Below are 13,423 nucleotides of genomic sequence, written 5' to 3'. Positions count from 1 at the left end.
TATAACCAATAAATATATATTACATGTGCAGAACCAGTCAAGATATCGACTATTTACTACTAAATGTGTTTTTTTATGTCGTCTGCATGCATTTTTCTGATCAAGTCAACGGATTGAATCGAATGAAATATAATACTTTGGTGCAGAGGATATGCATGTTTATTGCATCACCATTATAAAGACAAAATCCACTGAATCGACAAGTTTATGTCTTCGCTGCCACATTCCCGATAAAAAAAAATCTGCAGAATTAATTATTAGACTACAGACTTTCCGAGTCTGTAGGAAGATGTGTAAAAACTGTCTCTAATTATTGATCACGTCTGCTCATCCCCAATACTAGAAGACTGCTTTGAGAAAACGACATATGTCTTTTTAATTTTTATGCGCCTCGTACGATCCATTTAATTAAAACAAACATGAATTATTAATGCGTCGACAGGCAGGTTTTTGAATATCAACCGAACGTAATCGAAAGTAAATGAGCCTCGGTATGGTAAAACTGTGCTAAATGTCGTCCCAGATCAGGTCTGCACAGGCTAATCTAGGACGACACTTTCTGCACATGCATTAAACCACGTTTTCACAAAGCGATTCTCAAATAGAGAATATGCGCGCTACTTTGTCCAAACAAACACATAGTATCGATATATTATAATCTAATGGCCATGTTTAATAATGTTGTTTACCGGTAAATACAATAATAAAACTATATTTTGAAATGGGTTGCCAAAAATACATGTATTTACATGGACTCGTTTCAATTATATGTTCATGCATGTTTCGTTGTTATGTCAGGTAATTTCCAGTCATGTCAAAGCAATGCAACAGACATATATATAATATTCTACCACGACACGTAACTTGTTTTCTATATACAAAGAAGGAAAACTACCGTGGGTTATTACCCCGATATACCAACGGTGATAAGTATGACGTCACTTTGATTGTCCGCGCCCTGTTTATGAATGAAGACGACGTCATTTAATTGTCATTGTTGTGGTGACGCCACGTTTACGCGGAAACGTGGATGACGTACTGTTAATATAGTTATCATTTATAACCTTTAAATCGCGGATAACATATTAACGAAATCGTGTTAGAATCGAAATAATCGACGTGTAAGCGTTGGTTATTGCGGTAATAACCAACGGTTACCCGTCGATTATTTCTTGAACAATCACTTCGGGAGAAAATCGTGACGTACCCGCCTATAAACATCACAAAATGGCTTGGGATATAGGTCTATCATTTGGAAAACATTTGCAAAAACCGATACTGCCAAAAAGATTCTGATTGCAGGAAAAACATTTAATAATCTAGAACTGCACAAACATGTCTGACGCCGATTTTACGGACAAAGCCATTGTTAAGCAGCTGACATTCGGATAAATCCTACATTTAACCATAAAGGAAAATACTCATCTTATCATACTATTGCCAATTTAGCAATATTTTGTTGTCTTGTTATAAACGTAAATATATTATTGATGTATAAATTGTTTTATTTCTATAAATAAAACTATAATCTAAGTGAATCTGTATAGTTCGATAAGTAACCATAATGTATAATTCAAGATAAACATAAGTATAACAACCTTTCGCATCGGTCATGCTTATACGTTGGCGCGATGTACTTCCCAAACGCGCTGAAGACGTCAGAAAACTGTGTCAGGAAGGCACGTGCGTTGTTGCCCCACGACGGCTGCTTGGAGAACGAATACGTCACATCCATGGTGACGTCACCGTTACGTCAGAATTCGATATAATCCAACTTTTTCAGCAAAAGTATAATGGGATATAATCACTGATAATTACTTGTACGTCAATTTCCGGGTTTAGACATTTTCAGAACCAATTGTCATGATCTAACTTACAATTAGGGATAAGAGTGATTGTAAAAGTTCTGAGACTTTTGTATGTGCGTTCGTCCCTTTTAGTAAAATAGCTACGTATTTTAAATTGCAATTGCAAATTTTGATATCTTACTGACAGCTATGGTTTATTCCACACTCTAACGCTGTAATCTCAATGCAAATATTTATGACTCCCAAAAAATATCAAGACAATACTTTACACCGAATAATGTTACTCCGAAAAAAATACCAATAAACGCCGAAACAATGCACTGAAAACTACAATCTGTTGCAAAGCGCAATGAGCCAGGTTCTAGCTTTCTCTGTAAATCCAATTTCCCCTAAACGTTTTCAAAAACCATCAACAATTTTACATGCCATTTCCTTAATATCGATGTGAGTCATTTAGAAATCCGAAAGAATTACATTCACACTGCGAAAAAACGAGAAACATTTAATGTAAATGATCCATGTTCTTCTTGATAACAAAATGTATTCACCATCTGTTAGAACAATTCTTCGGCTGCTGTTGGTTAATCCTTTGTTCCAACTCTTGCCAAATTTTGCGCATAAATGTAATTAGTATCATACGAATACTGCAATTTACAAAGAACGCTGCGCACAGGTTTGTGTATCACACATTTTCCATGCTTTGGCGTTCTGTTATTGAAAAACAATTCTGCCATACACAGAATCGCGTTCTTTGGAATCTAGTATTTAGAGTGAAGCGAAATCGATGTGTCCACCGCAGTATCCGGAAGATCGATAGTTCCAATAGTAGTTAAGAAATTGGGCGTTCCTCCAATATAGTACTGTCATATGTCGATTACCTGTTACGGACCGAGGGACCTATACAAACACAGTATAGGTCCCTGTATGGACATATTTCTATAGATTTTGGTTTTTTCCCAATTGCACACAAATAAAAAGGATAGTCTACGAAAGCATATGAATGACGTTTCATATTGTTCACGGCAAAATTAAATATATTGTCGAATAAGCACCGACCGTTTCTTAACTAAAACAACTTAGCTTTAAGGCGGTGAAATATATAGAGCCTGTGAGAAGCTCGCCGAAACTAATTGCATCGGAAGATTTACGGAGGCGCTCGATCTCAGAGTGTGTGTTTAAAAGTTTATGTGGTTCTTTTGCGCTCAAGGCTGCATTACCAGAGGACCTGATCTACCTTATTATTTTACTAGGCTCACGGAAGGAACGAAGCTGCTATTTCCTTCTATATAATTTGTGTTATGTTTTACCTAAATGTATTTAATTTCGGTGTGGACTTCACGTGTGGTGTGAACCCGGAATATCCGTAGTTAAATCCACTGTTAACCACCAACCACTCACTCATTTCTTCTATGACCTGATTTAGTGCATAAAAAAGAATTTCATATCGGGAATGGGATTCATAAAATACCATGTCATCCCAATTCAACGGCCATCTTGTATTTTTTTAACAATAACATGAACTAATATATATGAGCCGTGCTCTGGGAAAACGGGGCTTAATGCATATGCGTAGTGTCGTCCCAGATTACGGTTACATAGCTTATCAGGGACAATACTTTCCGACTCAACTTGATTTTCGATTAGCAAAGACTTCTTGTAAAAGAAAAAATCCATAAAAGCGGAAAGTGTCGTCTCTGATAAGCCTGTACGGACTATACACTGTATACTAAATATATGACCAAGTCATTCTTAAGTCCCCAACCAAACCCCCTGATCCATGAATAAAATAACTGTAGCATAGACACGTCATTTCTAACAAAATACAGCCGTATGCTATGGATTGGCTGGTCCGCAGTTTATGACACCAGCTAGAAATAGAACAACCAAATGTGCATTCAATATATAGTTTAATACATAACAGACTTTCCGGATTGTTCATAAAACAATGAAAACAATGACAAAACAGTTTTAGGATATGGTTTTACTCGAGTACACAATGTATTGGAATGTATGTAGTCTTCAAGTTCCATTAGACCTACAATATCATATACAAAACAGTTCTCAAATTTCGTTGTCAAATGTATGATTTTAAGGTTGCATTCTGTTGCCTTATATGAATATTATACACAATAATATATGCAAGAAGTAGAATACCTTCTAATAATATTAATCAGATAGATAATAACCTAATCTATGAATGTACATGTATATACAAATATTTACAACATTGTAAAAACAGTCCTTTTTCAAATATACTAAGTATTCATTATAATTAATAATTTGATTACACAAACAAATTAACATAATAATTACCATAGATTCACTATTTTTGTTAACTAATTTAAAACTTATTTGTCCTCATTTCATTTGGACAGTATAATCGCCTCATCAGTAGCAATATTTCAGTAAACATTCTTAATGCAAGCTGTGCTGTGGGAAAAATGGGCTTAAAGCATCTACGTAAAGTGTAATAAAAGATTAGGCTACGTAGTTTGCTAAGGCTTATCAGTGACCACATTCTCCGCCTAATATAGATTTTGTTAAGTGGAGACTTCCTTTGGACAAAAAAATACCATAAAAACAGAAAGCGTCATCCCTGATAAGCCTGTGCAGACTTCACAGGCTAATATGGGATGACACTTTTACACACATGCGTTAAGCCTGCTTTTCCCACAGGGAGGCTCACATGATGAAGAGAACAATTCAACAATGTTTTACTTTTCAAAAATGGAAAGTGTGGCAGCAGCAAAAGTATGCATGGTACCTTGAACACAAGTCGAAGTAAGGTGTGAACCGAGGTAAGTTGTGAACCGTCGTACCTGCTTAACATTTGTGTATGAGATACAACATGTTCATGCTTACAAGAACTTGCACACATATTTTAGGTCTTTTGTGCCATTAATAGAATAAAATAATTGAGACCTGCTCTGGGAAAACGGGTCTTAAAAGCATGTGCGCAAATGTGGAGACATTCCATACAAGCGGGAATTGTTGTCTCTGCTAAGCCTGTGCAAACTGCACAGGCTCAACTGGGACAACACTTTAAGCACATGCATTTAAACCCATTTTTTCAAGACTGAGGCTTATTTGTATAATTTCTGTATAGCTAACAATAAACAGAAAACCCATAATTGTTAGTAAATACACAATGTAAAACTCAATGTAAACGTTCAACTAAATAACTGAAGAAAAAATACCAGTTTCTAATGCATTTTCTAAATGCAGAACACATGGATTAAATTAAACCTGCAAATATTATTAGTAAATATCTGAGATTCATGCTTGGTTGATACCCAGGGACTAGACTAAACTTCTAAACAATAATGCCCACTTTGTAGTACAATGTCACAAGCATGTATTTAAAAAGATGTATAAGCCAAATACAAGTAATACTAAAGTAAACACAAGTTTCAAATCAAGGTATATATAGCATGTAAACTGATAAGCAATTTTGTAATGACTTTAAAACTCTTAATGCTCACTAACACTGAACAAACTGTATGTATTGTATTTAAGATTGTTAAGCCATGAACTTAAAAAAAAAACGAAAACAAAGCAAAGAAAAAAGTAAATTTAGAATGCCTTAAACTTAAACACATACATTTAGGTAAGAAGATTCATTAATTTGTTATTGTACTCAACATACCTTGCTTGTCATCAAACAACTGTAAAAGGCCTGGCAATATTTGTCTAAAACATAGCTTTACCAACACAAAGTTTGCAAACATACAATTGAAAATAAAATACAAAAAACATTTTGTGAAAAAATAGTTCTTTTTCAAAGGCTTGTTTATCGTTTATTATACATAAGCTAGCACTATGAAATCAACAGTATAAAAATATCTATTTAACATCAACAATGATATATTTCTCACAAAGAACTCAGCAAAACCGTTTTAACCATTAGCACAAAAATAAAACATTATAGACTGTTTTATATTATCTTAAAGTACAACAATATTTTAATAAAATAAAATCTGTAATTTCATATTATATAAAAAAATCCATATACTTAAGGCACACTACTATTTGTTCAGCAATATGTAAGAACTGTCAAGGCTGCAGTCAATATTATACATATGTTAAGTATACACATAACATATCACATCCATTATAATACAAAATGCATAGTTTCTTTTTTTAACAACAACCAACTATCGCTGTCTAGTATCAGTAATAATATCAGTGCAAAATTTTAAAACATATACAATGTAAAATAATTGGAAATTCTACATATAATATCAATAAACAATGTATAATACATTGACAACCTTGTATTGTATACTTGAAATACCTTTCTTCTTAATATCAAAGGTACAAATTTATCACGAAACTGTAAAACAATAAGACTAGATATATGCTGGCAGGTCTTATTGAATCAAAATATATCATGCAGTTCGCACAGGCTAATCAGGGATAATGCTTTCTGCATAAACTGGATTTTTGTCAAGAAGAGTCTTCCATTAAACAAAAAATACAATAAAAGCAGAAAGTGTTGACCCTCGGACTGCACAGGATAATCTGAGATGCCACTTTACGCACGTGCATTAAACCCCCTGTTCACAGAGCACGGCCCAAATCATATATCGGAAGCTTTACACAATATAATAAAAATAATGAAGGCATGGAAATTAACAACTACAAATAACTTTGATTTGAACACAAGCATCAATATAATACAAAATCTAGGTTATTGAACAAATAAAAGTAAATACAAGTATTTCTGCCTGTACCAAGTTCATGAAAACTGGTCACACTTAGCATTAAATTGGAATACAACGAGGCACACAGGATCGATTTCCCTGTGTCAAAATAATTCGAAATGCAACCTGTTTAGCAAATTAATACTGTACAAAAAACAACAGTAAAATAATTATACAACACAAGATAATTAAACAACCAGCCTGGTCCCTGCATTGACCAGTTTAGACAGGTTTCCATGTATTCATCATAGCATGATTGTTCATCATATATCAAATACATAACATTTTATTTCAAACAAAGATTTCAAATAAATATTTTTCTCTCATGGTTAATGAAAAAAGTAACAAAATCGACACTTAAAACAGATTATGTACATCTGCATCAAAATTGTTCAAATTGAGGTTTCGTTGCTATATATGTACTATATATGACAATCCCATCTTCATCTCTACAAGCAGATGATAGACCTTGGGCGAGATTTTTCATTCCCCACAAAACAGGTTGAATCCCACCCAATAAGGCTAAATACAATCCACAAATAAGGCTACATCCCATCTTTATAAGGCTATATGTAACCCACATAAGACAACATGTCTACCACTTTAAGGCTACAACCAAAAAATAAAGGCTACACCACATCCACCTATGGTTATGCAGAGGTTGCATTTTCAGCAGGGTGAAAGCTCAAACCCAATGTTCTTGTTTGCGGTGGTGCTAGTCAGTTCAGATCCACACCCTCATCATCTGAAAGTCGAAATAAGAACCACAAATGTTTATTTCGTATGTAAAGGGAAAAAGTAATTTTTGAAAGAATCAATAGTTTGAGAATAAAAGATAAGTGTCTAACATTCAACAACAACATTTAACATACATATGACATCTCAATATATAGTACTGAATATTGTAATTTTTATTATAATATATAATACATATTATTACCTTATTCTAATTATCAAATATTGATTGATTGTTAATGCATAGAAATTTACAAAAATATTTGCAATACCATTTGCTATATATTGACGATACAAACAAATAGCTTGTAATCGATCGAAGTTACATGTTCATAAAAGTGACAGCCTTGCGGATGAATACATAGTAGAATTTTGCCACTCACAAAATAGTACAATATGAAACTATGGCTAATAATTTTACACTGGCAATAAGATAACTCATATATTGATCATTCCTTTAATATAGTACAATTACAAATTTACTATTGATATAAACCCATTTAAAACTGTTAGTACTGAATAAAACATAACTGTTATTGATTCCGAAAGTATTAGTCTGATAAGATTGAAATAGTGATCCTTTCCTTGCACAGTTCTGTTTAAGCTAACCCTCAAATCAGTCTTTTACATGCAGATATCTCAGATTTGTTTGAACTCTTTTATATCCAATTACCAACAAAAATAAAATTATTTACCAACAAATATTCTTTTTCAGCTCTATGAAAACTGGGCTTCATGCATGTGCTTAAAGTGTCTCCAAGATTAGCCTGTGCAGTGCGCACATGCTTATCAGGGACAAAACTTTCTGCCTTTAACCAGATTTTCACAAAGAAAAGAGTTCCTTCAAACATAAAAATACCATAAAAGTGGAAAGTGTCGTCCCTTATAAGCCGATGCAGACTGCACAGGCTAATTTAAGACAATACTTTACACACATGTATTGAGCGCAATTTTCCCAGAACAGGATTCTTGTAATAACAGTCTCCTTGATAATTTGAATGTTAGCTTGTTTGGACATAATAATAGAAATCAATCAGTGATATACATCTTGTGGGACATACACTCACTAGTTATATAATAAAACATTATTTTATTATTTTGCATTCAATAATTGCCTAAAATAAGATTGAAATGCAAAAAAAAACTGGTTTAATGTACAAACAAACAATTTACGTCTGCGAAAGACAAGAATCTGAAATATTACTGGTTTGCATTTTAATGAAGTACAAAATCTTCTATAGCAAAAGTTGTCAATATTTATCTTCTTTTTTTTAATTAAAAAAAATAGTGAAGACAAATACTGTTTTCTTTTCTTTTTATTAAAAAAAAAGAAGATAAATATTGACAAAATATTAAGAAAGCGATAAAAAAGGCTTTGTGATATTTAAATGTTATGCTTTAATATGATAAAAATGCAGTAAATGCTGATATAAAGTAAAAAGTACAATAGCATAATTTAGAAAAAGAATTATCCAAATACATGTAACAACATCATGCATTATCAACAAGGTGAACAAACCATTGCAATTATCGATCCAGGTTTCTAAAGAAACCAGAAAGAGCTGTGATGCCACTTAAACAATATTTAAAACGGAATGATCTTTATTGAAGATATTCTAGTCAACATGGTAGTTCAACTGCCATTAAAGTTCTCCTTAAGAACTTTTATGCAAATGTAAAGCAATTTTCTATAACAAAATTAAGTGCAAAGCAAAAGTAAAGTGGCACCAGGCATAGATAGAGATGTAAAGCTTCTCCTGCCCTTGTTTTTTCTACTTAGTTTAACAGTGATTTGCACAGGTTATATATAATAAATCAGGGTCTTCATTTTTCACTTCACTCCGCTTTTAAGTTGTTTTTATACTTATTTAAAGGAAGGCTCTTCTTAACTCAAATCCAGTTAAAGCGGAAAGTGTTGTCCCACAATACACTGTGTGGTATGCACAAGCTAATCTGGGACGAAACTTTGCCCACATACATTAAGCCTGCTTTTTTCAGAGCACGGTTCATTTTTTTTGGATGTATTATTTGCCAATACTATACTCAAGTGAAACAGGCTGATTTTGTAATTTTGTAACCTATGGGGTTTAGACAACCAAACCAGAGGCCTGTAAGACCATCAGTACTGCATACAAAACCCTATCCCTTTGCATGCTGGGAAATTTGTTGTCTGCTAAAATGGTGTCTGCTGAAGTTCTAAAATTAGCATTTTCTTCCATTTTTTAAAGAATACTATCAGAATAGCAAACAGTTTGGATCCTGATGAGACGCCATGTTCTGTGGTGTCTCATCTGGATCCAAACTGTTTGCCAAGGCCTTCAAAATTCAGTTCCAGCACTGAAAGAGCTATATCCGCTTTAGTTGTACAGTCTCTCAGCGACTATGACTTTTGTGTTGGACATTAGTTACATTTTCTTTATTATGCTCTGAGCTTCTTTTGTGGTGGTCATCTGCAACCGTTTCTATATCATAGTGAAAATATTAATTGAAAATATACTGTACCGTGACTATTTACTTTATAGAAGTTTTAATGTTTTTGATAAGCGGCTGGGGATAACATATTTATATTTGTTTGGTTTGAACTATATTGGATTTTTAACAAATAAACATAACCCGTATACGTTATACCGACAAATGTTTTTAAAGTAGAAAAACTTTATTTCATTTAGGCATCATGGTATCTAAGAAGGCAGGAAAAGCTTTACCTTGGCAATAAGAAAAGAAGTCAATAGTACATTGAAATATATATCTTACTGAGGAATGTGTCATTGATGAATGTATTATAGTGAAAGTACATTTTTCGGTCTGTGAAAATAACAAACAGAAATAAGTTGTTATTAATGATTATTATGTTTTCATATTTCATGCCTCTATACAAACATTGTAACATGGTCAGAATGCTAAATGTAATTCAAAAAGAGCATGCGAACTGAATTTAAATGCAAATTAATAGAACAATTACTTTATGGGAGAATAATCTTGAACACTTCTTCTTTCATATTATCTGTATAATTGTAAACATGATGACAATGTGCATCAAACATTATTTCCATGAATTATAATAACACGAGGGCCAAGATGGCCCTAGTTCGCTCACCTGAGAGGAGTCGGTTCATTTAATCTTTACCATATGTCAAACTTGACCTAGATATTGTCCAGACAAACATCCTGGTCAAGTTTCATCATTATTTCATCTGCGAGTCATGATCAATGTACCTATGAAGTTTCATGATCCTAGGCGTAAGTATTCTTGAGTTATCATCTGGAAACCATTTTTCTAAGTTGAGTAACCGTGACCTTGACAGCCATTGCGTGAATACGTTTTTTGGCACTGTGACCTTGACCTTTGACCGAGTGACCTGATAATCAATTGGGGGTCATCTGCGAGTCATGATCAATATACCTATGAAGTTTCATGAACCTAGGCATAAGCATTCTTGAGTAATCATCCAGAAACCATTTTACTATTTCAGGTCACCATGACCTTGACCTTTGACCTGGTGACCTGAAAATCAATAGGGGTCATCTGCAAGTCATGATCATTGTACCTATGAAGTTTTATGATCCTAGGCATAAGCGTTCTTGAGTTATCATCCGGAAACTATTTTACTATTTCAGGTCACCGTGAACTTGACCTTTGACCTAGTGACCTGAAAATCATTAGGGGTCATCTTCGAGTCATGATCGATGTACCTATGAAGTTTCATGATCATAGGCATAAGCGTCCTTGAGTTATCATCTGGAAACCATTTTACTATTTCGGGTCACCCTGACCTTGACCTTTGACCAAGTGATCTGAAAATCAATAGGGGTCATCTACGAGTCATGATCAATGTACCTATGAAGTTTATGATCCTAGGCCTAAGTGTTCTTGAGTTATCATCCGGAAACCATTTTACTATTTCGGGTCATCGTGACCTTGACCTTTGACCTAGTGACCTGAAAATCAATAGAGGTTATCTGCGAGTCATGATCAATGTATCTATGAAGTTTCATTATCCTAGGCATAAGCGTTCTTGAGTTATCATCCGGAAACCATTTTACTGCTTTGGGTCACCGTGACCTTGACCTTTGACCTAGTGACCTGAAAATCTATAGGGGTCATCTGCGAGTCATGATCAATGTGTCTATGAAGTTTCATGATCCTAGGCATAAGTGTTCTTTTGTTATCATCCGGAAACCATTTTACTATTTCGGGTCATCGTGACCTTGACCTTTGACCTTGTGACCTGAAAATCAATAGGGGTCATCTGCGAGTCATGATCAATGTACCTATGAAGTTTCATGATCCTTGGCATAAGCGCTCTTGAGTTATTATCCGGAAACCATCTGGTGGACAGACGGACCAACATGAGCAAAACAATATACCCCATGTTGTTGGAAAGGGGGGGGGGGAGGCATAATGAGAAAACTTCCCCACTCCCAGCAGCCATGTTATTCAACTGACCGTAACCATTTTTGAACTCAACTCTCGTATCAAGGAAACAAATGTTCTGAGCAAATTTCATGAAAATTGGGCCAAAAATATGACTTCTACTGTGTTCACATGTTTTCACTATATACATATAGAGAAAAATGCCCCGCCCACTGGCGGCCATGTTTTTTCACCAATCCGGACCATTTTCAAACTCGTCCCAGATATCAATAAAACCAATGTTTTGACAAACTTTCATGATGATTGGCCAAAAATTGTGACTTCTAGAGTGTTTACAAGGTTTCTCTATAGCCAAATAGGGAAAGCTGCCACTATATACATATAGAGAAAAATGCCCCGCCCACTGGCAGCCATGTTTTTTCACCGATCTCGATCATTTTCCAACTTGTCCGAGACATCAATTGAACCAATGTTTTGACCAACTTTCATGAAATTTGGGCAAAAATTGTGACTTCCAGAGTGTTTACAAGGTTTCTCTACAGCCAAATAAAAAAAACTGCCCCGCCCACTGGCAGCCATGTTTTCAACGGATCGGAACCACTTTTAAACTCAACCAAGATATCATTAAGACAAACATTTTGACAAAGTAACATGAAGATTGGGCATGAAATGTGACTTCTACAGTGTTTACAAGGTTTTTCTTTTTTTTGACCTAGTGACCTAGTTTTTGACCCGGCATAACCCAGTTTCGAACTCGGCCGAGATTTCATTGGGACAAAGCTTCTGACCCAGTTTCATGAAGATGGGACAAGAAATGTGGCCTCTAGAGTGTTTACCAGCAAATGTTTATGGACGGACGGACATACGACGGACAAAGACCGGTCACAAAAGCTCACCTGAGCAATCAGGTGAGTTAAAAAATATAAAATTGTTTAGATATTCAGAACAAATAAACTTAACTCATCAAAGTTCCAAATTAACAAAGAGTTTGTTACAGTCCTAAACAATTTGAAATGTATGTAAACAACAAAGGCATTTTTACATAAGATGATTTCAATACGATAAAAATGGTGTCATATATTTTGGCACAATCTTATGAGCAAATGCATGTAACAACTTTTTAAAATAATTAAAGAATCAATATACTTTTTAGCATATATACTTTTGTTGAAAAATGGATTGATAAATCTTTAAAAAAATCAAAATACAATCTAATGAAATACTGAACAATAGATGAAAAATCAAAGTAAAAATGCCCCTTTGAATGAACGGATGTTTACCAATTACTTTTTAGCAGGAGTTACTTTGAAAATGAACTGCATTTATTTAACACTATAAGTGCTTTACTACACATGTGACTAATACACCCAGACATACTTGTCAGGTATTTGCCAGAGGAAATAACTCAGAAATGTGTAGAATACTGAGATGAAAAGTATTTGGTACATTTACACTTTATGGTTAGGACATATCTCAAAAGCACATTTAACTGATTGAGGAAAGTGGAGTAAGTTTGCCCCACACACTTTTGCAGACTGACCAACCACCTCAGTGACTAGAAAATCAACTTGTTAATGTTAATTATTCTACTTGAGTGAAATGTTTTGGACCATGAGGTTTAAGACGTATCATATGAGCCTTGTTCTGAGAAAACTGGGCATAATGCATGTGCGTAAAGTGTCATCCCAGATTAGCCTGTGCAGTCTGCACAGGCTAATCAGCCACGACACATTCTGCTTAAACTGGATTTTTGAAAAGAAAGGAATTTCTGTAAACGAAAAAAACCATAAAAGCTGAAAGTG

At 34.3% G+C, this 13,423-nt stretch overlaps 1 protein-coding gene across 3 annotated transcripts in view; it reads right to left on the bottom strand.

Annotated features, from left to right (window-relative positions):
• Nucleotides 1–3,698: 3,698 nt before the first annotated feature.
• Nucleotides 3,699–13,423, bottom strand: part of LOC127853273 (tyrosine-protein phosphatase 10D-like) — a 63,834-nt gene continuing 54,109 nt past the window's right edge. Inside the window, exons 31-32 of one of the 3 annotated variants that reach the window (XM_052387640.1) lie at nt 10,209–10,250; nt 3,699–7,256 (exon numbers count right to left, since the gene is read on the bottom strand). In XM_052387640.1, coding sequence (XP_052243600.1) covers nt 10,210–10,250 — 41 coding nt within the window. In that variant the 3' untranslated portion in view covers nt 3,699–7,256; nt 10,209. Of the gene's footprint in view, nt 7,257–10,000; nt 10,052–10,208; nt 10,251–13,423 lie in introns of all 3 variants that reach the window. The other 2 variants (XM_052387639.1, XM_052387642.1) reach the window with 2 other exon arrangements.

This window comes from Dreissena polymorpha, chromosome 12, assembly GCF_020536995.1.
Source record: "Dreissena polymorpha isolate Duluth1 chromosome 12, UMN_Dpol_1.0, whole genome shotgun sequence".
NCBI lineage: Eukaryota > Metazoa > Mollusca > Bivalvia > Myida > Dreissenidae > Dreissena > Dreissena polymorpha.
This window is presented reverse-complemented; position numbering and strand designations above follow the sequence as displayed.